General features: G+C 40.1%; 1 protein-coding gene across 2 annotated transcripts; it reads right to left on the bottom strand.

Moving 5' to 3' along the window:
• Nucleotides 1-4,092: 4,092 nt before the first annotated feature.
• Nucleotides 4,093-22,029, bottom strand: LOC139673181 (cytosolic phospholipase A2 epsilon-like). 2 transcript variants are annotated; one of them, XM_071558352.1, is made up of 22 exons: nt 21,971-22,029; nt 21,321-21,380; nt 20,594-20,677; nt 17,852-17,924; nt 16,772-16,908; nt 16,231-16,362; nt 14,731-14,771; nt 13,966-14,008; nt 13,251-13,329; nt 12,886-13,055; nt 12,663-12,743; nt 11,871-11,908; nt 11,056-11,191; nt 10,245-10,381; nt 9,610-9,832; nt 8,809-8,923; nt 8,342-8,479; nt 7,121-7,228; nt 6,375-6,566; nt 5,724-5,890; nt 5,167-5,353; nt 4,093-4,653 (listed from the first exon to the last, which is right to left on the bottom strand). In XM_071558352.1, the coding sequence occupies exons 2-22, from the start codon at nt 21,345-21,347 to the stop codon at nt 4,445-4,447; spliced, it is 2,517 nt and encodes an 838-aa protein (XP_071414453.1). In that variant the 5' UTR covers nt 21,348-21,380; nt 21,971-22,029; the 3' UTR covers nt 4,093-4,444. The 2 variants fall into 2 exon arrangements, with proteins under 2 accessions (XP_071414453.1, XP_071414452.1); XM_071558351.1 differs by lacking the exon at nt 21,971-22,029 and having other exon boundaries at nt 21,321-21,411.
• Between the last annotated feature and the right edge of the window lie 428 nt (nt 22,030-22,457).

The raw sequence follows: 22,457 nt of genomic DNA, 5'->3' as shown, positions 1-22,457 counted from the left end.
TTTCTTCAAAATAAACTTTGGTCAGCCACAGGTTCATTTAAGTAACTGCATGACACGTAACAAGTCTGACATCAAACAATTCTAACAAGATGATCTGATGGTACTTCTGGATTTTATAAGTCATGAAAAGAAATAAGATGAATAATCTAGTGTAAATACAAACCTGCATGTGGTATTTCACTTTGTTCTTTCATGGCATAATAGGAGCTAACCAGAGCTAAACTATTCAAGAACTCTATAGAGTGATATAAAATGGGCTTATTGAAGAAGTGCAAGGTGGTAGCACCATTAGGCAAACAAGACTGGGTAAGCCCAGAAAACTGTCCCTCAGTGTTTAGCTAAAGGTTTATCATGTACTTCAGGCAAGGAGAGCAAAAGGATTCAAACAACTGAATATTATCCCAGGGTTAGCTTTAGCATCCAACAGATTTGAAGGCCTTCTTCAAGTTTCCTTAGACCTTCCAGCCTTATCTATTACACCTCTTGCTGAACTTCCTCTTTGAGCTTCACACGTGAAAGGCAAAAAAAAGCCTCCTTCAAGCTTGTTGAATCTTGAGATAGACCTGACTGAGCAATACCATGCCCCAGAAAATGTCTAAAATGAGATATTTTGAAATTACCACAGTGGTTTCAATAAAACCTATCCATTTGTGGGGGAGGGGGCTGTTGCCGTAAAAGTCTGTTAAAAAGACTCTGAGCCAAGTTTTGTAGGAGATAAGATAAAGGGCAGGCACTTTAACGAGCAACCCCGCTCATCCAGGAATACATAGACACGCATGCATGCAAGCTCTAAGTTCTATAGCTTTTATAATATAACCTATCCAATCACTACTGTCCACATGTCCAGTTCCACCTCCGTCCCCTCCCATCTCCGACCCCTGCTGAATTGGGGCTGGGGTCGTTGGGACCCTCTGTCTTCATCCACCTCCTCTTCTTCAGCACACAAAGGTTCTTTGGACGCTCTCCAGGGCTACATGTCACACTGCTCCATGTTTATGTTCTCTCTGATATTCTTTAATCTGGTACCTTGAGAAAGAGACTAAATAGCTGGCAGATCTTAGCTGCCTGTTCTGGAGCAGGGATAGAGATAGAAGGACTTTATACTATAAGCTGATAAATATTAATTCACTAAAATCTACAGCATTACGTTTACTGTGTTCCTAAAATCTACAAAATATGAAAATTGAAAAATCAAAAAACCCCTTCGGCATCAGGGGCATCCCAGAAGAAAAGGCAGTAAGGAAGTAACACCTGACATGCTTGTAGTTGTAAGAACCATCCTTTGAGATGTACAGATTTACTGTGCAAAAACAGTCAACTGGTCATGAGAAGATCAGTCTTGCCTGACTACAACAAGAGAAATTCTCAGACTAATTCTGAAGGATAAGTGTAAAGTATAGAAGAACTGAGAGCCAGAACCTGTTCATAATCCACAAAAAATACCTTCCAAGAATCTATCCTGGACACTGTTGTAGCTATGGTTTTGCAGCAGTACAGAAATAAAAGTGTGACTATATCCAGAAAGCTCACTTTCAGGAACAAGGCAGTCATCTCACAGGCACCCCTCCCAGCCACTGGCACTTACTCTTCTCTGTATTCCTAAACAGAGAGCTGTACAGAACACTATTGTCCTTGGCTGGCATGTCATTGCAGAAACCCTGTGTCCTGCTCCCTCTGTCAGACTCTGATGATTCAATGATTCAACTCAGCCAAACACACTGTGGATATCTTTATTTATTTGTTTGGAAAGTAGAGATAAGGTTCTCCACATTAGCCTTGAAATGTGTCTGGTAACCACAGGGGCCATGCCAGCAGCACCTCACCCTGCTACCAACACCTTGCGGTGTAAACCTAATACTGGTATTGTATGCTGGATACAAATATAACCTGGGAGAGGAGTGGCTGGAGAGCAGCCCTGTAGACAGGGACCTGGGGGTGCAAGTCAGCAGCAAGATTTGGTACAGGACAACAGTCTGCCCTGGCACCCTGGGATACATCAAACACAAAATTTCATATTCTGTTTTATTCTCTATCTTCTGGATCCCAAAGGATTTGAAATATAACTGCAGATGGTTTTAGTAAGACACAAATTGTAGATGGTCTACTGTTACATACATGGAGAAACTTTACACAACATAAGTTTTACCTTCCAACCAAACCTTCTAAAAGTAATACAGGAAAAAAAAATCTAATTTGGTCTGTGAAGTACCATTGTGTCTTATGTTATTAATTCAACTTAGATCAGGGGTTACCTGCAGGGAACTTAATTAAAATTAACTTGTTCACATGTTTGGAAATATATACTCTTACATACTCATATAGCTGTGACTGTGTGATCCAGATCTACATGTTTTTTAATTTTATGAGGCTATTTCTCTACTATTGTTGTTTTGTTTTGGACTTTGTTGTTTGTTGTTTTTTTTCCTAATGAACAAGTAAAGCATTTTAACCTAGGGAACAAAGCAGCCAGTGAGAGGCATCCAAGAGGCTGGAGGATCTTTGCTACAGGTACAAGCAAACTGCTGTTCTGTGTCTTCCCTCCTGGAAACAGTGAGGGATCCTAGATTAGACAACCTCTCATCATGGCACATTTGGTCCAAATGGGCAAATTTTGCCATATGTGTCCATATCTGTGCTGGGTTTGATGAAGAGATGATCCAAGACAAATTAGAGCTCAGGAGGCATAGATCCTCCTGCAGCAGCTTGTCATCCAGAAGTAAACCTTCTTGTCTGGCAAACCTTTCCAGAACTTCCAAGGACCTCTGTAGTTCTGCACCACTCTTGTCATCTTCTCAAATTAAACAAGACCCACAGCAACACTATAGATAAAATAAATTTCTGCTATTTCAAGAGGAAAAATAACATTCCTGTAGCAGAATATCCTCCAGGATGAGGATGCCCTACTGCGAAACATAAAGTCTTTCTTCTTACACTAAGACCATGTAAAGGCCTTTCTCCGCCACGTGGGCCTTTCTCCTAATTCTGCAGGTGCTGAGTTCATGGAAGACCCATCCAAAAGCAAGCACAGGCAGAAATTATGAATTCAAGGATCTACACATTCCTGATCTTGTTTTGAGGGGGTTTAAAGCCAACACTGTCTTTCTGTTCAGCTTATATTTCTAGTTACTATGATATTACTACTCACATCGGGAGTGGGAAGAGAGACAGATAGCCAAGCAGCAGTGAGGAAGCACACAGAGGAACTTTTCAATCAAGCATTACAGAATTTCATCAACAATCTTTTCTTTTCTTCATTGATCTGGTACCCATAGCCCATGTCTCCTATGCCTCTGTCTAAAGCCTCCCGTGGAGGTGATCTGTGCCCACAGGGTGGCATAGAATCATAGAATATCCTGAGTTGAAGGGCATTCACAAGGATGATTAAAGTATAACTTCTGAGCCTACACCGGACCACCCCAAGAATCACACCGTGTGTCTGAGAGCACTGTCCAAACATTTCTCGAACTCTGGCAGGCTGATGCCATGACCACTTCCCTGGGAAACCTGTTCCAGTATCAAACTACCCTCTGGGGGAACAACTTTTTCATAATATCCAGCCTAAATCTACACTGTCAGTCACCAGAGAGAATAGATCAGTGCCTCACCCTCTGTTTCCCCTTGTGAGAAAGCTATAGACTGCTATGAGGTCTCCCCTCAGTTTCCTCCAGGCTGAACAAGCCAAGTGACCTCAACCACTTCACTTATGGCTTCCCTTCAAGACCCTTCACCATCTTTGTTGTCCTTCTTTGAACACTTTTTAATAGCTTCATATCTGTCTTATATTGTGGCATCTGAAACTGCACACATGCTCGAAGTGAGGCCACATCAGTGCAAAGCAGACCATGACAATCCCCTGCCTCAACTGGATGGCAATGCATTGCCTTATGCCCCTTAGGACACAGCTGGTCCTTCTGGCTGCCAAGGCACTACTGACTCATGGACAACTTGCCCTTGACGAGGACTCTCAGGTCCCTTTTCATGGTGCTGCTCTCCATATGGCATGCGTCTTTCCTTTTCTAAGCACTTGCATGCGATGTACCATGCTGCTTTTCTCACCACCACCTTGCAAATACAAAACACAAGCTGAGTTCATAAAGTATGCATTTAATGTGGTCTGCCCTGAACACTTTAAACTTGAACATTTAAAGCTCTTTCTCAAGGCAACTAGCACCTTGTTTATTATCATCTTAGCATCTTCTTCTTTATGGCTGCCCATCCTCTGTACCAAATAATGCCTCCTACTCCACTGTCGTAGCTGAATTACAGTGAAGTGTTGCAATGAAATTATTTGGAGAAAAAAGCTTCTTTTTAGTCTCTTTGTTCATCTGGGATTACCATTTAGTAAGGTTGAGCAGAAATCTTTTGTAGCCTGATAGCTAATAGTAAGGAAGCTCCAGTCTCTCGGCAAGTTAAGGGACATAAAAGCATCTTCCCTTGTCTTACATTATTTCTTTATCCTCCTTTTCCGTGTCACTGCTGTGTGTAAGGCCTGCATAATGAGGTCTTCGTTATTCAGAATGTTGTATTCACTCAGCTGAACCAGGCGGTCATAAGCCTTCTCAGTGTATTGCAGGGAATACGTTGAATAAGGGGAACAGCAGCCATAGAGATCAACTTTGCCATCTTCCATCTCTGCCTCTGAGCGCTTCTGACCTAAGAGGAGGAAGTGAGAATCACTGCTAAGAGAAGGGAGTTACTTGGCTCATAAACTAACAAACTCTTAACAGAGGAGGGAAAGGAGATGTCTCTCCACAGAGAGTTCACAGTCTAAATTACTCATTTAGCTTTTTTTAAAAAAACCCAATAATTTAAAAAACAAATAAAAATTGTTATTGAAATTGACAGCTCAGTCCCCGGCTCAGGTAAATATCAGCTGCTTCACAGAAGGGGAGAGCAAATGGTGATTTTTCCTCTTACATGGGCCTACTCAAGGCTTACATAGATACATCAAAGTCAGCCACAAACTAAATCCCCCAGTATAACTAGCACAGGAATTGAAACAGCATAGCCCTGGTATCTAATCTGACATGGTAAAAAAATGTAACTTTAAGCAAGAAAGAGGTTTGATATGCTAAAAAGAGCCAACAGTGAAGTTTAAGATTTGGGGTATTAAATATATTCCCTTGAATAGGCCGCCCACGTTTATTAACATGTTTGATTACTTACCTGGTGCTTTGTATTTTTGGAAAGTATCATTAATTAGTGGGAAAAATAACAGTACTGGTGCTTCTGGGGTCTCAGCACCATCAAAGAGGTAGCACTCCTTCAGATTTTTCCTGTCTTCTTCACTCATGTCCACCCTGGGAAAAGGGATTCTCTGCTCAGAGCAGTACTTGCAGGTCTGGTCCAAAGCCTGGATCAAGGAACAGAGCAGTGCTAAGACTTACAGGATTTCAGGCCTCAGTGTTTCTTGGAGTCCAGCAACAGAGTGGACATTTTTCAAACTTGTTTTGTGAAAGCTCTGAAACTGCTATTGGAAAGTACTGTATAATTGGAGAAGTTTTTGATTTTTCTGAGTTTTATCACAATATGGTTGTATTGTACAAGAAAAACAAAAGAGAATACATACCATCTATAAATGATATATCACACCACAGCATTAGGCTAGAAGTGCTAGTGGTTAAGACTTTTAGTAGGAGCAAGATAGAAACCACCTAAGTGTTAAAAAATTGTAAATGTACACAGGTTGAAGAAGAAATAGAGACTGTTTCAATTACTCTCACCTGTATCTGGGATCCTGCACTGTAATTTAAATGCAGGATGACATCCACCTTTCTCTCTGGTTTTAAAAGTGGCATTACACTTGTATTGATGAAAAATCCAGTATCTACCAGAGACAGGAATTCATCTGATTGTGTCAGCTGGTTGGGAAATGTATCTAACACTGTATCTAAAAAGAAAGATTTTTCTTGCTGTAAGTGCAGTAGTGCAAAACTGGTTAGTCTGTTTTCCACCCTTACCCATGGCCACAGAGCCCTAACTGGCTACCATCTTTGGGGAAGGGAAATTTGCCAGATCCCTTCTCTTCTGCCCTCTCAGGTCCAGTCACATGCCATTTTGTACCTGCCGTAGCAGCATTGATGAAGGGAGTTTATTATACCTCCCCACTGAGCGTGTCTTGGAACAGAGGAAAGGAGAGCCACCAGCATGACCTGTGCCCCAGCCTCAGGAGGCCTGTCACCAAGAAAACCGTTGGCATGTAGCTCAACACGGCACCATGTCACATCCTGTAGCATGGTCACTCATAGATTGATCTAATAGTGATTCTGCCCAAACCTGGCCTCTAACCTTGGAGAATGGGTTTAATATCAAATTTGGGCTTTTATTTTATCCAGATTTTTATTCTCTCCCTAGGCTCACAGGTCATCTGTTACCTTTCCACCTGCAGAAATGCGTGTTCTCCAGGTAGTCATTATGCATCTGGAAACCCTTAAGAAAGTTGTGCTCTTGAGAAATGCAGAGGCGGTCGGTGAGAGCACCACGAAGAGCACTGCCGAGGGGGCCAGGAGGGGTGAATAGGCGAGTCTGCAGCTCATGCGGCTTCTGTGGTAACAGGGGTTCTTCCTCTGCACAGGAGAAAGCTGTTAAATTCTACCTGCCTAAAGTGAGGTCAGCCCTCAAGAAGTCAAGGTAAGTTATAAAACCTAGCGTTTTCTCTATTTGAAAGGTCTAGAATGAAAAGGATAACAAGTACAAATGACTAAAAGAAATGGAAAATAAAAAGCTACTCTTACTAGACAAGTACCATTTTCTTACACATTACAGATATGGATACAAAACCCTTAAGATCCAGTACCAGGTAGAAATAAAAATCTGCTCCAGACATATACACATTTGTGGAACAGAATGAGTGCAGGCTTTGGACAAGGATAACTGTTGTACTTCTTTGTATTACTGTACCTTCTACTGGAAGCAGTCAAAATCATTTTGTTTTATTAATAATTTACAGATCAATCTTAATTTTTCTAAAATTCTAATGATTTACCAACATCATTGTTGAGCCCTCATAGACCACAGGACTGATTCTTAAATTATTCAATTGTTCTTTGCAGTATGAGACATCTAACATTAAGTCTATCTAACAATAAATACACAGTAAGGAAGAAGTATGAAAATTTACCTATATTGTCAATTTGGTCCCTGGTCCACCTGTGCCAAAAATCTTCTGATGAGTGGGACAAATTCCAGATATATAACACATTGAATGAAAATAAACTGCTCCACATGCCTGCAAAAAGAAAGAGCTTTGTAACTCAAACATTCACCCATTATGAATCTCCAAACTGTTACAATGAGTAGAAATTTGTGAAGTTCATCTTTTTCCTCAGTTTTTTTTTTAAAAGGATGATGTGTCATTTTTTTTTGGCTGCTGGTTTTTGATACCTTGTTTTTGTCTTAAGGTACTTAGGGCTGGAGATCTTGGTGAATTAATTTGACTTAAGGAACTTTTGTTTTCAGAAAAAAAATTCCAAGTATCATGAAGCTTGTATAAAACCAGTGGGTCAGTGTTTGCAACCTGAGAGATTTGAAGAGGCATTATACTGATAAGGGCTAACTACAACATGATCTTACATCCTGTGCATTTGTAGAATTTTTGGTAATAAGCCTATTAATACAATAATGGATCAGTTCTGACACTGCATTTTTGAGCTTGAGAAGAAATTTCTTTGGTTATTCCTTAGAGCACAAGATTTCACTGTTTTCTGGTTCAGGGAGTGCAAATATATGCACATCCAGCACAAACTGAGGCTAAAATAGTACAGCGTCTCCTTCCTGCTAACTGGAGTGACCAGTCAAAGAGAAGTTTGCATCTTAAATCAGTCACAAGCTGACAGCTTGCCTCTTTGTCTGGAAAACACATATTCACACTTCAGTCAACTGCAGAAATGCTTTGAGTATGCCTGTGCTGTTTTCCCTCCAGGCTTGCCTGTGCAGTGTGGAAGCTGGAGCCAGTGAAGTGTGGTCAAAAACCTCTGGAGCATAGGGGGTCTGGCATGCTCAAACACACCCCAGTGCAGTGGAGAATCAGCATGAAGGCTCATGTAAAATGTCTATAGGAAGCACACAAAATACTGACTATTTTATTATTAGACTGGAAATGATACTATATTATTATTCAAAACTAACTTAAAAAATGTAAATAGCTATTTGACTGTCATTTTTAATTTTCTTTTTATGGTAAAATGAATCCATTAAAGCATTAATTCAATGATGAGATTTATCCTCTCTGGTGAAACTAATCCTGTTATTCATGTATCTATACTTTATTAGTGCATAATTAAAAAACAAAATCCCAAAGCAAAACTAACAATAAAATCATTCAATGTTTTTAATAGCTTACCTTCCAAGAAGCAAATCCTGGATTCAGGGACCTTCTTCATCAATCGTCCCATGAAGAACTCACTGCCAAAATCCTCACTGCGAACAAAAACTCCGTATTTTTGCAATCCTACCTCATATGGGGTGAACTCAACCCATTCTGTGAAAAAGAACACAAAGAGAAAAATGTTGCACTACAGCCCTCAAAATCATTTTTGCAGTTAAGTTCAAGATTTCAGACCAATAGCAATGAGTTATAAGCATGGGACAAATGCAAACTCATGAATGTGAAATGACTTTGGAATATTTTTGAGTCTGTTGCACAGATGGTCAAACCTTAAACTGACCACAAGGGCATTATATGAATACAATCAGCTGAGGTTCTAGTCTTCAAATGATAGTGGGGTTTTTTGGCTATCTAAAAACACTGTCCCTGGATTTACCACCTTAAATGTAAAGACAAATGACTCTCAGAAGTCTCATAATTACCTTTGAAATCCAGAGTGCTATAGCTGTTCTTGACATTGACTGCGGTATAGATAGGAAGTGGGTTCTGACCACGATCAAGGGCCCGTTGCTGATCAGAGAGTCTATGGTTGTCTTTCTGTGATTCCAGAAATATGGTTACACTGAGACAAAAATTAACATGGTAATATTTTCTCTGCATCTAACCTTGTAGGGCAGAAAACTTTCTGCCTCTAAAGTACACTGGGAGTAGATTCTGAATTGCTCCATATTTTTCAAAGTTGCCATAAGTGTTCTGTTACTGAAACACCTGCAGATATCCAATCTGATGCCAGATTATTTGATGATCCATTAAGATGAAAATGAAAGCAAATGATGAAGAGCATAAAGCAATACTTTTGGTACAAAACACCTTAATGTATTATGTTGCAGGGTTTTTATAAGACCTCTCACAACTTTCCAAAGTCTGCAAGTCTGGTTTTTAACACCTCTCATGAGCATGCATAATGTCTGCAATTTTAATATTTTTAAATAACTAACTTGCAGAACATGCAAAAAAAATTTAAATTTTAATGTTTCTTTCAAAATGTTAAAGTTTTCTCAGAAAAACATATCCAAAATCTCACAAGTAAGAATGCTGATTTCCATGATGGATGAGTATCTAAAAGGCCGGCACTGAATGTTTTGGAAATGGCTGTGCATTTGTATACACCCAGTCTCATAACAAATTACTTCTCTCAGAGTAAACAGAAAAATACCTCCTTCGGAAATAAGTTTTCATAAAATTATAAGCCATTGTAAATGCTGCTTTATGACATACTGTACCCCATCATGCAACAAAGATTCCAGGACAAGGCCCCAGAGATCTATAAAAGATGTTCTGTGGCCCTCTCTTTTCCGTTGACACAGCTGTTTTTTGTAATATTTCAAATACTCCAAGGAAAGGGAATTTATTTTGCATTTTGTCATATGGTTTCGAGCCTCACTGATTTGCTTGTCGAGATCCTTTTGTGACCAGTCAGCATCTCTGTACAAGTTTGACATGGTCCTAGAAGAGGAAATATATATTGAAGAGGGAAAAAAGCACACCAAGGTTTGAAGTGGACAGTAGCTACATTTTCTGTTTCTATTTTAAGTTCTTGATTTGAAATTAAACTTTCCTGTCTTCAGCTCCCTAAGAAATGGTCATGTCCCTTTTAAAGTTACAGTCATTGTCCTTGTCAAAATAGCTTCAGAAATTTTCCATAAACTGGTTTTGGAAAAACACTTGTTTTCATGTTTTGGCAAATTATGTGACTTTCACCCCAAGAAAAAACTTTAATCCATCCATTTTGGAAGAAGATCAAAAAAGTAGGACTGCTGAGAAGGTATTATAGATAGACTGCTACACCTCAGGCCTAGCCTACTTCAGCATCAGTCATCAGGAAGACTCTAACCAAGAGATGCCCAATCCTACTTACCATGTAGTACCAGACAAGCCAGTCAGGTACATGGCACAGTCCAAGACACTGAGTTTCTTGAGTCCCCTCAGACTGCCATACAGTGCTGTCAAGGACCTCATCCCTCCTCCTGTAGTCATGATGGCCACCACTGGGGTCTGTGCAACACATGGACAGAAAGGGCTGGTGTCACACAGCAGGCTGCAGCTGGCTGGGGCTGCCACCAAAGACCTCATGATACATAAAGCCTCACACTATCACACATGCTCAGACACAGACTTCCTTCTAAATCATTTCTACTGAAATATAAGCTACCATTTATTTTATAAAAGAAAACAGGAATAAAATCAATGACAATTTTTGCTTAGATATCTGACACTTGTCTCCAGCGTGTTCAACACAGATGTTTGGGAAAAAAACAAACAAAAATGCATTATTTCTAACCAAAAGAGACTGTAAGAGGGAAAAAAAACAACAGTTGAAAAGGCAGGAATTAAAAAGAAATCTCACAGGTTGAAGAGAGGAGAAGGTTTTCCAACAAGGGTAACAATCTTAGGGCAATGAAGCCATTTCTATATGAGGAGTATCGGGCCAGACTTGCAATGAAGGGGTAGCAGGAGAAGGAGAAGAGTTAAAATCAGGACAGCAACTGCAAAGAACACAGTAGCAGGATGAGTTCAGAGATGTGGGGCATTATTGGAGGTGTACATGAGTTTTAAAATGAGGAAAGATCACTTAAAAATTTAACTGGGAAGCAAAAGAGGTCTTATTATGTCATTATGCCCTCACTGCTAAGCACTAATCACAGGTTTTGAATATTTGGCCTACAGACCTCATGGTCCAGCAGATCCTGTTCCAGCTGCAGGACCTTCTTCAAAGTAGGAGCAACATATTTCCGCCTCTTGCATAGAAAGTCTTGCTCCTGCATGCAGAGGTCAAACCCCAAACGTACATCAAGTTGGTCTGGGCTGGAGCAGAGATCAGGAAAAAGAAAAGAATATTTCATTTTATTATTGGTAGAAAAGCTCAGTCTCCAATAGAATAAAATAAACCAGATTCACAAAGTACCGCATTTGCAGGAGAAGCCTTTTCTACATTCCCAAGCAGGTGTACAATGCTGCATGAGATAGAAAAAGGGACTGTTAAATTTCTAAGCAGCTATCAAAAGAAAACCCAAGGAAAGAGATTCCTGAGGCTAATTTCTGGACATCTGCTGTGTGGATTATCTCATATTTTAGTCTGCACTGAGAGCTGCTAGGAAAAAATTCCTAGATTTGTCTTGAATTAGGCAGAAATGTACTTTATGTACTTCATGATCAACAGTCCTAAGTGATCATCCATGCTCTTGCACAGTGTTGAAAAAAAGGTAAAACACTATGCTGAGCATAACACTGGGTAGCATAATTGGTTTGTATTATTTTTTTCTATTTTATACATCTTTTTCATTATTTATGTCTCAGTATGGGTTATCTACATGCATTGCAGTGCACTACATACAGTTGCTTTCAGCTCATGTGAATGCCACATCACTTGGTCACATAACCTACCGTCCTACTGTGAGTGCCTCCTACTCATTAGGAAAGAACCAAGGGGAAGATGAGTTCAGCTAAGTATAAGTTAATCTCCAAGAGGAGCCAAGTCTCTTACCAGTCTTCTGCCTTCACATATAAATCAAATTCTTTATCCTGGAAAGTAAGAATATGTACAATGTGAGTGTGACTACCTGCTTTAGCACTTCACCCCTGCAGCCCGAGGAGGAATTTTAGCTTGTGCCATCCTAGTAATGTATAGTTGAATAATCCAGCAGTGTATGCAAATTGATTGTTTTACAGTGTTTTACTGAAAGGGAAGTTGTTCAGTAATTCCTAATGTTTTCTAGTAAATGTAACACCTGAGGATAACTGCTGTTTACAGAGTAAAGTAATGATAATGTTTATCTTACCCATCTTTATTAATAGTACCTCCCTTAGGCAGACAGCCAGGCTGCAGCCACAATACCATCCCACACAGCACCATTTGCTCCTCTCTTTCTGTGGCTTTTACCCCGCAAGAGCCATGATAATTTCATTCTATAAGGATTTTTTTTAACCATGAGTCTAAAAGTGCTTTGCAAAGCAAGGTCAGAATCAGCAAAAGTCTGAAGTTACCTCAGTCCGTTCAGGTACCCCCCAGGTATACGAGAAGGGGAAGAACAGAGTCTCAAAATTTAGCATGAAGTAAGACCAGGGCAGAGTAACAAGATGCCCCATATTCCTACAACTGTTCAAACAGAACAAGGCGCAACCTGGCCCAATTTCCAAAAGATCTACCACTCATAGGCTATGTCATTTTTGTCTGCTGCCTTTCATTGTCAGAATCAGCCTCCCGGTAAACATCAGTGGGCTGCAGACTTTCACATTCAGGATTCTCAGCCTCTCCCAAAAAAAAGCAAGTGCTCACCTCTGCTAAGATCATGTTTTCTCCACTTGGAATGGAATGAAGTCCCACATTTGGAGAGCCTCTATCATACACATGTGAGTGCTGAGAAAAAACATAAATACATTGAAGTTTATATCATAAGGAATGTTACACTCTGACCACAGTGCAAATTAATGCTACTGTTTATGGTACCTGATATTTTACATGCCATTATTATGTTTTATAAAGCTCGGTTGTAACATACTAAGGAGGAAGGTCGTTTGTTCCCTGGCAGTGTAATATCCAGCGTTGGCTGCTTGTATCTGGCATAGTGGAATTTGGCAGGAGAGGAGGAGCTGAAGACCAGATCAGATCCCAGAATAATGTCTTGGGTGCCCTCATAAGAGCCTTGCACTTTAAAGGAGAATTCTCTCTCTAAGGAAGCAACATAAAAGTGGACAAAGAGTAGGTTTCTCATCAGAATTGGTAACAAAGATTCATAGAGAGCCTATCACAAGGCTGTTCTCATGTTTTGGATTTGTTGAGAGTTTTTTCATTGTTACATTAATCCAATTATCTTTGTAATATTAGCAAATCAGCTAAATAAAGGTGACGGAGAAATAACCTTACTTGATAAGGATTTTTTGTTCTTTTTCTTCTTCTTCTGCTTCTCAACCACCTGAACTTCTAAGCTGCAGATTTTGCGAGACTGTGAGAGACATGAACAATAAAATACCTCATAAAAAGAATTTTCCAGTCTGACATTCTGTTTCCTAGTCTAAATAGGACACAACCAGGGCAAGACAGGGGTGCAGGGTGGATGAACAGGGCTTGCAGAAGGGAGAAGATAAGGGCAAAGTGAAAAAAGTACTTTGAGGATCCCAACAGAGATGGGGAGCACTGATTTAGACAAAAATAATGAGGAAGCAAAGGTAATAAATGAGCAAATGTCATGGTTGGAAAGTCCCTGTGTAGGAACCACAATTATAAATGCAGGAAATGACATGTCCATGGGACAGGACAAACTGTCACTTTGGCAATATTGGAATTTTGGGAGGAATTCTTCTAAGGAAGATTCAGTGCTACACTGATGTTTCAGACCTAAACCACTTCCATGTGCTGCCCTTGCAAAGCAAAGGGATGTTGGCATGGGGGATCTCCCTGATGTTCCAGCCGCCGCCTCTCCAGAGGTGCCTTCCAAAAAGATGTGTCATGATGACATGGGAAACAACACCTTTTCAGTGATGGCTTTGCTCAGTCAAAGGGAATGTTGTCCTGATGACTGTGAGTAAACTGAAACAAGTGTGACAAGAGGACAAGAAAGATGAGGAAATACAACACTCACCACCAGTACTCCATTAGTAATGATGGTTTCAGGAGGGCCTGAACTAGGAAATAGAAAGAAAAATACATTTATAATAACTCATTAAAATTACAGTATAGTTTATGAGCTACACCCTTCCTCTGGTTTTCTTCTTATTTATTTTTAGCTGCATATTCGCTTTGAAAGAAAAGTCCCTGGAGTCTCATGGTACAAGTTTCCTGACTACTCTGTCAAGGCACAATTGTCATCCTACTGGCTCATCCAGTCCTGGAGCTAAGCAAAAAAACCAAACCCCCTAAAGGTACTCTAAGTCCAAACTATGTAGTGACTTTATGCTGAGCCCCCAAGCTGAGGCCATGGATGGTTTCATGGAATCCATTTTTTAAAAAATTACAGTTTGTGGGAGGATGGGACAGTAATAGCCCTAAATCAGAAGACCAGTGTGTTATTCCATGTTGTGATTTGAAGGAAGGTGAACCCTACTTACTAATCTCAAACACAAGGGCATAACAAACCAGCAATATTCTGGTCTTAGACAATATTCACTACACTAGACAAAGAGAAGGTTTCAGGGTGTTTTTCCTGTCTGCCTGAAGTTCATGGGAGGTAATACCGGCATGCACCAATTTGTTGCACAGCTCATGGCACAGATTCCTTGGGAAACCATGTTAATCAACAGCATCATCAAGGAATGATGCACTCCAGACAATTAGACTAGATTATTTTATGCCTCTAAATTGCTGTTTCTTTTTGCTGCAGGTTATGTTGCATTTCGTGTTTACTCACATATTATCCAAGGCAAATCCCACTTCTAGCTCCTCTTGTCTCTGGAAAATAAAGAAAGGAAAATGTCTTTGGCACTAGTTTACTGGAAGTTCTCATAATGCAAGTTTCATTCTCCCCATATGCACTATTGCATGCACTATTTGTGCCTGGCAGAGCATTTAAAATAGAAGCACCTATCACCTCACATCTGTGTGTCTTGAGCCTCAGGATTCTTTATTGATAGGAAGCTTGTGGATGGCTGTGACAGCAGTTTTTAACAAAGAAAGTGTTTGGCTTGCCTGATGCTGCTGGGGCATAAGGGACAGACCTAGGCAGCGATGCTGTCTCTGAGAGTGAAAGGGGTTGGCTGAAGGGGACAATCAAAGCCTTCTGGTGTAAGTAGGAAAAATGGTGACATGCAAAGCAGCTGTGGAAGAGGAAAACCATTTTGTTTGGCAACATGTTGAGGGCTTTGAAACACAGGTAAATCTGACATTAAAGCCTGATCTGTGGAGTGGTGGAAAAGAGTATAATCCCTAGGGGGGAAAAAGCATAGGCAAGAAGAAAATAAAAGTCGAGTGAAAAGGATAATGAATATCAAAGTGAGATCATGCTGTGGGTTACTTAGTTGCTTAAATTACCCATTGAATTAAAGACAACAAAATAATAATGTAAGATAAAAAAAGTTTACAATGGCTTGAAGAGTATGAGCTCTAACTACTGTAGCTGTGCAAACACAGTAACAAAAGGCTTGGATATGGCTCCTGTAACCACTCAAACATTGATTATCTGGGTTACAACTAGCCAAAGTTTTAACTTCACCAAAGGCTAGTGGAAGTTCACACACTGCTTTTCTGGTATTTTGCAAGGAAAGAATTGTCAAATAAGGCATTTAAAGATAATGAACTACAGGGTGGAGTTTGGGTGTGTGTAGATAAGGTAACTCCTCAACTGAAAGGTGCATGACATGCACAAGAGACTGGAGGGAAATGGAAAAGAAGAGTGGTAGTCAGAACATAATGGGATCTTCTATGTACCACTTTGTCTACCTGGACATTCAAGATAGGATAATTTCTTGCTGCCAAGCTGAGTGGCATGACTTAGAAACTATTCAAACACCCATGTCACATTCCGTAATCAGCAACTAGTCTGGTTTAACACTTAGTTCTGATCACAGAGTTATTACTTCCTCATTACTAGGTTAAATAAAATGTTATGAGAAAGGCACTGGCATGGACACCCTCCTCAATTCGCAATGGGGGCAAGCTCAGCAAAGTGACAATTTTGCCAAGACACCTGGAATTCATGAGTCTCAATGGCCAACCCCACCCCTTCAGTGTGACTACAGATCCAGGAGTGAAGAGGTTACCCCATGTCACAGTTTAAAACAACTTCCTTTTATGTGACTGGGCAGCCCATGTATAAAAAGGAAAAAAAGAAAAATATTACAAACAACATTTTAGACAGAAAAGCACTCAAACATTCATGCCAAGCGATTTCCTTTCTTATTTCAGACCTCACCTGTGAATCACACTTGAAGTGCATGAAGACTTCCTCTCCGAGGGCAAGTTTAGCTATATCAAAGTACACTGTGAAGAGGTGGTCATCTTGAGTAACAATGTCTTTATCATAGAGCGCCAGCTCCAGCACATTCTGTTAATAGGAAGGGAAGGGCTTTGGAAATGTGTAAGTTTTTATTCAAAGCAGGAGGTCATGGGGACAAACTGTTTTCATCAGGAATTGGGAGGAGTGAGAGAACATAAAAGAAAAAGGACAGGAAGGGGAGGAGGTGGAGAGGAAATCAACTCCATGTTGCCATCAACCTATGAGATGGAATGAGATGAAATCACAGACATCTCAAATGCCATATTCTACCCATGGCTGAGAGAGACAATCATCTTTCATGTAATGGAAAACCATCATAAGGATATGTGTTATTCTCACATCTTTCTGCATATTTCCTTGCTTCTTGAAAAAAATTGCTTATGTCCCCTTTGTAAAAGCATAAAAACTGGCAGTTCCTCCCTAGGTCACAGTAATCGGGGAAGTCCCAGTTGAGTACCTTGACCTGACTCTGGATCCTGAAGTAGAAAGTTTCATTCCAGACTGGATCTTTGCAATTCTTGATGGCTTTAGTCTGAAATTTGTCATTTGAAGCCGTTGGCAACCACAGGCTCACATAGCAATCAGTCTGGCTTACTGTATGTTAAAAACACAAACACATCTAAAATGAGGATTGGCTCTAGAAGAAAGAATGCATTGAACAACATGAAGTTTTGTTTTCAAAGCAGGGCACTATGATACATGATGGCATATTTGTCCAATATAAATATTACAATTTAGGCAATAGGATGGAGGAAAAAGCAGAGTGACATGATTTTTCTCTGTATAAATGTGATTAGACATATAATAAATACATTAAAACCTAAGGGATTGCTCCTCCTATGTCATCAAGAAATCAGTTTAGCTCAGGATAAAGTAATGCAGGACAAATGCAGCAAGAATTAAAGAAACAAAGTGATAGCTTCTCTTTCAGCCAAACAAAACATTAAGAAAGAAAGCCCAAAGCATTAAAAAAATTCCTGATTTCTCATAAGTCAAGATACAAACTTCTATTATATTTTAGTTGCATGCCAGTGTAACAAAAGCTACAAAATGTAACAACACCTGATGGGCTTTTATCTGGAAAAGTTGGCACACAGGGAATTGTGGTATTGCTTAGCATTGAGGAAGCTTTCAGGACTAGATAAATTTGAGATAAGGCTACTCAATTTTCAGTACTTACTACACTATCCCAACCATTTTGTCTTCTTTGTTACATAAATATACTCCAGAGGAAAACATGGGAGATCTTTCCCCATTTCTTGCTTTCAACAGACTGCAGAGCTTTCATTGCTGCCTTTGCACACACAGAGAAATCTGTGTGATAGGCACAGCTGTGACCTTATAAAGTTACTTCTGCGCAGAACAAGGGCTGATGCAAAAAAGATCAACACACTATCTTCCTTGCTGGAACCAGTTCAGCAATGAGAGGACTTTCTCTGTCCATGGAAGAAATCTAGAAAGCAGTTTTTCTTAGAGCAGGACTAGCTAGTAGCCTGTGGAAGTGAAGGGGGCCCTACAGAGCATGATAGATACTTACAGACATCTGCCTGGTGAATATTTCTTGCTCTTATGACTCTTATAGTCAGTAAGTAACATGGAGATGATTCTATCTGCAGGGACAAAACCAAGCATACAAAAGACACGAATGAATGCTAAAGGTACTTAGTATTTAGAAGACAGATGTGACCCCAAGGGATAAACACCCAACTCAAGAACAACTGAGTTGAGTTTTCTACATGACTGTGAAATGGCCAATACTTTATTTTCCTGCTAATATCTAAATCAAGTACTAGACTGAAAGACTTCTCTACTTCTATAGCATGATATGAAGATTTGTTGTATTAGAGAATTTATTTGCTTCTTATATAAAATCTAGCCGTACAAAGTGCTAAGATTAAGACCCAGCTTGGGAGAATTTTTACTTTTTAAATATCCAGTGTTGAAAGATGCCTTAGACTTTTTGCAAGTGATAAAATTATCATTGTGATAATTACTTCCTATCTGGTCATTACACATATTTGGTCTTCAGGGCTATGGGATATTATGTTCTCATAATCCTGCTCTTTTAAATGTACAGTACTCCTCAGAGTTAAATGCTGACCTCTGATCTCCAAACTGATTTTAAGGTCAGAGAAAGAGATTACTGCTTTGCACTTCCACCATACTATGCACTATGAATCTGTTTTTCGTTTACAGGGTTAAGTCTGCCCTCTTGAGCTAAGGTCACCCCTGGTTTTTCCTCATGAGAAGTTTATCTATAGTTTTAAACTTCAAATACTCTCTGTGTCTGGAGTTTCTTTGCCCTGTTTTGCAAAAGAAGTGCAAACCATGTTTTACACCTGATAGGAAACTCTTCTTTGCTCCCTTTGGCTTCCCTCTTTCATATTAGCCCCTGTCTCTGACCTCATGACCTGCAAGACTTCTTAGTCTCTTATATTGCTATTGCTGCTCTGATCTTATACTGGAGTCCAAACATGAGTCCATATCTCCTCTCCTATTACCATTAAGTAAGTAAATAAACAAACAAACAAATAAATACCTTCCACCTAACATTTTATTTCTACTGTGACTGAGATAGGGGAAAAGATACAACATGTTGGAATATAAATTAGCAAGAAAAATTTGCTCCAAAGGGCCTAAAAGGCATTTAGTACAACTACAGAGCCATAGACAGTAGTGACTCCCCCTATACACCTATAAAAGACCATTGCCAGTCCTGAAGTGGCATTAGCGTGATACTGATCTCAGTAGACCCACTGAGAAAGATGCATGACACAGGTAATGCAGGAAAGGAGAGGACAACTTTTTGCTCTAGTTGGCCTGTCTGAGCAGAGCAATTTGGTAGGTACTGTGTTAATATTGTGCTGAGCTTACCATTAATAAAAAGTGAAGTGCATCAGTGTAGCCTTGATGGAATACATGTCCATGTGATGCCTCATAATCCCTGAGTGTATTAATGCATGCAACCAAGACTAATGGATATATGTTGTTGACACTGAGGGCAGTTAGCAAGTGGACTAATGAAGAAACAGCTAAAATCATCCTCCAGGCAACTAAAGTAACCCCTTGTAGAAAAAGGTACCCATAACATTCATGCAGTTCAGTTGCACAGCAAGTCACTGGTTGTACAAATCCAGGATGTCAAACTACTGCTAAGAGTCCACAGCTGTGGATCAGACCATCAGGGGCACCTGTATTCATGTCAAAAATCTAAGGCACAGAAAATGTTCAACAATTACAGAGCCAATAACTGATACTGCCAGAGGCTGGCTTTGGAGAAGACAATTCCTGGAAGGGCTTAATAACTCATTTCATGGATCAGGTCCCTTGGAGCCACCTTCATTGTGTGTGGCTAGTCCAAAATGTCAAGAAGGCAATGCAGATTGAACAAAATAAGGCATGTGGATGTACCCTGTCATGACAAGGAAGGCTTAGCCTAGACATCACAGATCTATAAATAACAAATGGCCAAAATCCCATCAGCATTCTGAGTTTTATCTAAAAAAGTTTAGATGTTTGGTGTGTTCTTCTGAACCTGCTATGACTCCTGGAGTATAAAGATCTGCATTTTAGGGTGTGTTTTCTCATATTTGGTTTTTCCATTCAACTAATGAACAGAAAGGGTTGGCTGTTACTTAAAACTGTAAACACAGTGGCTCAGCAACTTAACTCATCACAAAACAGAACAAGGGAGTATTCCTAGTTATTACTAAATGGCCTCAAACAAGAGGGAAGAACAACAAAAACTCTTCTAGCACATCTAGTCCTCTCATTTCCTAGAGCAAAGATTTCCTGTCTGAAGCCTCCCAGAAAACTAGTAGCATTTTTGTAGAAGTCAGAAGAAGGATTAATTCAGGAAATCAGCTATTAAAAATCCACTTCAAGATTCTGCCATAGTCTTTGTGAGAATAAATGGCATAATTTCCCAGCTATTACAATCTACACTAGCAGTAATTTTCCCCTTATGCTTTAGCAAGACATATGTAGAGAAAGCCTATTCAAATTCATCCTTTAAAAGCTATTAGTCTTGTTAAAACAGAGGTTGTTTCCCAGGTGCCAAGGACAGGAAACCACATTAGTACTTCAATGTGAAGCAAGCCTATGTAAGTGGAGTGATTAAAACGATAAGCAGGACTGTGTTTCATGGAGGGAACTGGATAGGTTACAGCAGCTAATTAGACTGTTTGGCAGATGCTGAACCCTATTTGTTTTCACCCCGTCTCCACCCAGCAGGAAAGTCCCTTTTACAGTTTCCTTTTGAAATCCTTATTTGTGGTACCTTTGTAAGAGAAGTCCCCTGTTCTCCATCAAGATTCAGCCACATAGTTCCGTCTCCTAGTCGAGAGGTTTGAGTGATTGGCTCCTGTAATGAGAAGGGCCAATGTTATCCCTGGAAAAACCATCCTGTCTTTTAAAGGCAATCCTCATTGGGAATTGAGAGCTTCACAACCACAGTGACAGGGAACCCATGGTCAGTGCTCGATGTAGGGCCTTGGCAGGTACAGGGGTTTCTGGAGGTGCCTGGGGCCACTGCCTGTGCCGCATTTGCCCCAGTAAGCCTTAATAGAGGCGTAGCAACCAGGTAAGGTCCACCCTCTGCATGACACACGGGGAGGGGAAGGAGCTCCTGGCCCTGGCTGTTAAAGGAATAGCAAACCTGTCTCTCATAAACACACCCTGCCATTAATCTTTCACTTTGAAGTACACCTCCATCTTTTTTAATATTTATTCTAGGGTTGCATATATCACATATCTGAAATTAAGAAAAAAACTAAATTTTCAAAATGCTCCCTCTGTAATTAAGTTCTTACTCCCCAAGTAATTTTCACTTCCTTCCTCTAATTTTTAAAATTTCAAATTTGAAGTCTTGAAGCACTGACTTTCTTCATCCTATGCAGAATCATTTTAATCAATGGTAGGTCAAGGAAGTAATATCATCTTTGCCCTATATGCAGCATAATTAGTTGAGATCCCAGATGCCTTGCTTTGTTCTGCACCTTTCTTACCTGAGACAAAAGGCCATCTTGCTCCATTGTGATTGCAATCCCATACAGGTCCTACGTTATCTGTAGCAATGCAATTTCACATCTCTCAGCTTCCACATACACCAATAGTTCAAATGTCTCATATGCAGGTGAGCAACTATTTTATAAACTGACTCAGAGCCCCACCTCTGGCTGGTTTCTTAAAGCCAGTTAAACCCTCCCATTTTCTTATGGTAGGAAGCTGAATCCTGTGGTCAAATAAGGAGGAAGAAATACCTTTGCCTAAATACTGTGTGGTAGTATGATGTTTGAGTCACTTTGCTCTATACTGGTTAATGGAAGATTTATAACTAATGGTAAGAGAAGGATGCCCTTTAATCTGAGCACTGAACTTTCAATTTGGCAAGACCTCAAAGCCTACAGAAATACATGCTCTATAATGAAATACAACAAAGTACATAAATTGAGTTTAGGTTTCCTGGGACAGTAAGCAGATAGCATAAAACAGCTAATAAAAAAAAAAAAAAAAGACAGACACAACACTATTGCTCTGATTCTAAACTGGTTATTGCAAAAAACAGTTTAAGGCTTTCTGAACCATATGCCTCTACAACCCCAGGTCTAGGCATGCAGAACAGACACATTCATATGGTGGTTTATATCTACTCAACATAGGTCCAGCAGGACTGAGTGTCTCCTGAAGTCATTGTATTCCTTCCTTCTTCTTTCCTCCAGCTTGTTATTATCACTTTTATGTTTAGATGTAGAGTCCTGAAGAAAGGACTTTCCTCAGCTTAGCTCCACCTCCATGAATATTTCTCCATCATTTTCCAGTTCAGACTGACTCTGGCTGCAAACTAGCTGTATTTAAGTGCCTGTTTCTGACCCAATGAAACCTGCCAGACACAGGCAAAATTCAGCACTGACCACATGCTGCCTTCCTCAAAGTCCTTGGCACACCTGTGAAACCAATGCCAGAGCAGAACACCTGCCCCTGTGAGCACTCAGCTGACCCCTATGCCATTGAAACTGGCACTGCTCCCAGCACACTGGAAGTGGATTAGAAAAGGCAGCCAAACACTGTTGCATCTTCAACAGGTCAAAACAGGACAAAATCTCTGGGGGAGGGGATTCCTTTGGCTTTCCTGCTCCCCCAGT

Source organism: Pithys albifrons, chromosome 6 (assembly GCF_047495875.1).
Source record: "Pithys albifrons albifrons isolate INPA30051 chromosome 6, PitAlb_v1, whole genome shotgun sequence".
Taxonomy (NCBI): Eukaryota; Metazoa; Chordata; class Aves; order Passeriformes; family Thamnophilidae; genus Pithys; species Pithys albifrons.
Note: the sequence above shows the minus strand (reverse complement) of the source record. Positions and strands in the feature narration are given on the sequence as shown.

What these genes read in the sequence shown, in the direction of transcription:
- LOC139673181 (XM_071558352.1), bottom strand. Translation starts at nt 21,347, where the DNA reads ATGGAGCAAGATGGCCTTTTGTCTCAG. An exon ending in GGCTTGTCTGGTACTACATG is followed by an intron (nt 9,833 to 10,244) that starts GTAAGTAGGATT and finishes TTCCTCTTCTAG; the next exon opens with GACCATGTCAAACTTGTACA. An exon ending in TAGCACTCTGGATTTCAAAG is followed by an intron (nt 8,480 to 8,808) that starts GTAATTATGAGA and finishes TCTTTTTCACAG; the next exon opens with AATGGGTTGAGTTCACCCCA.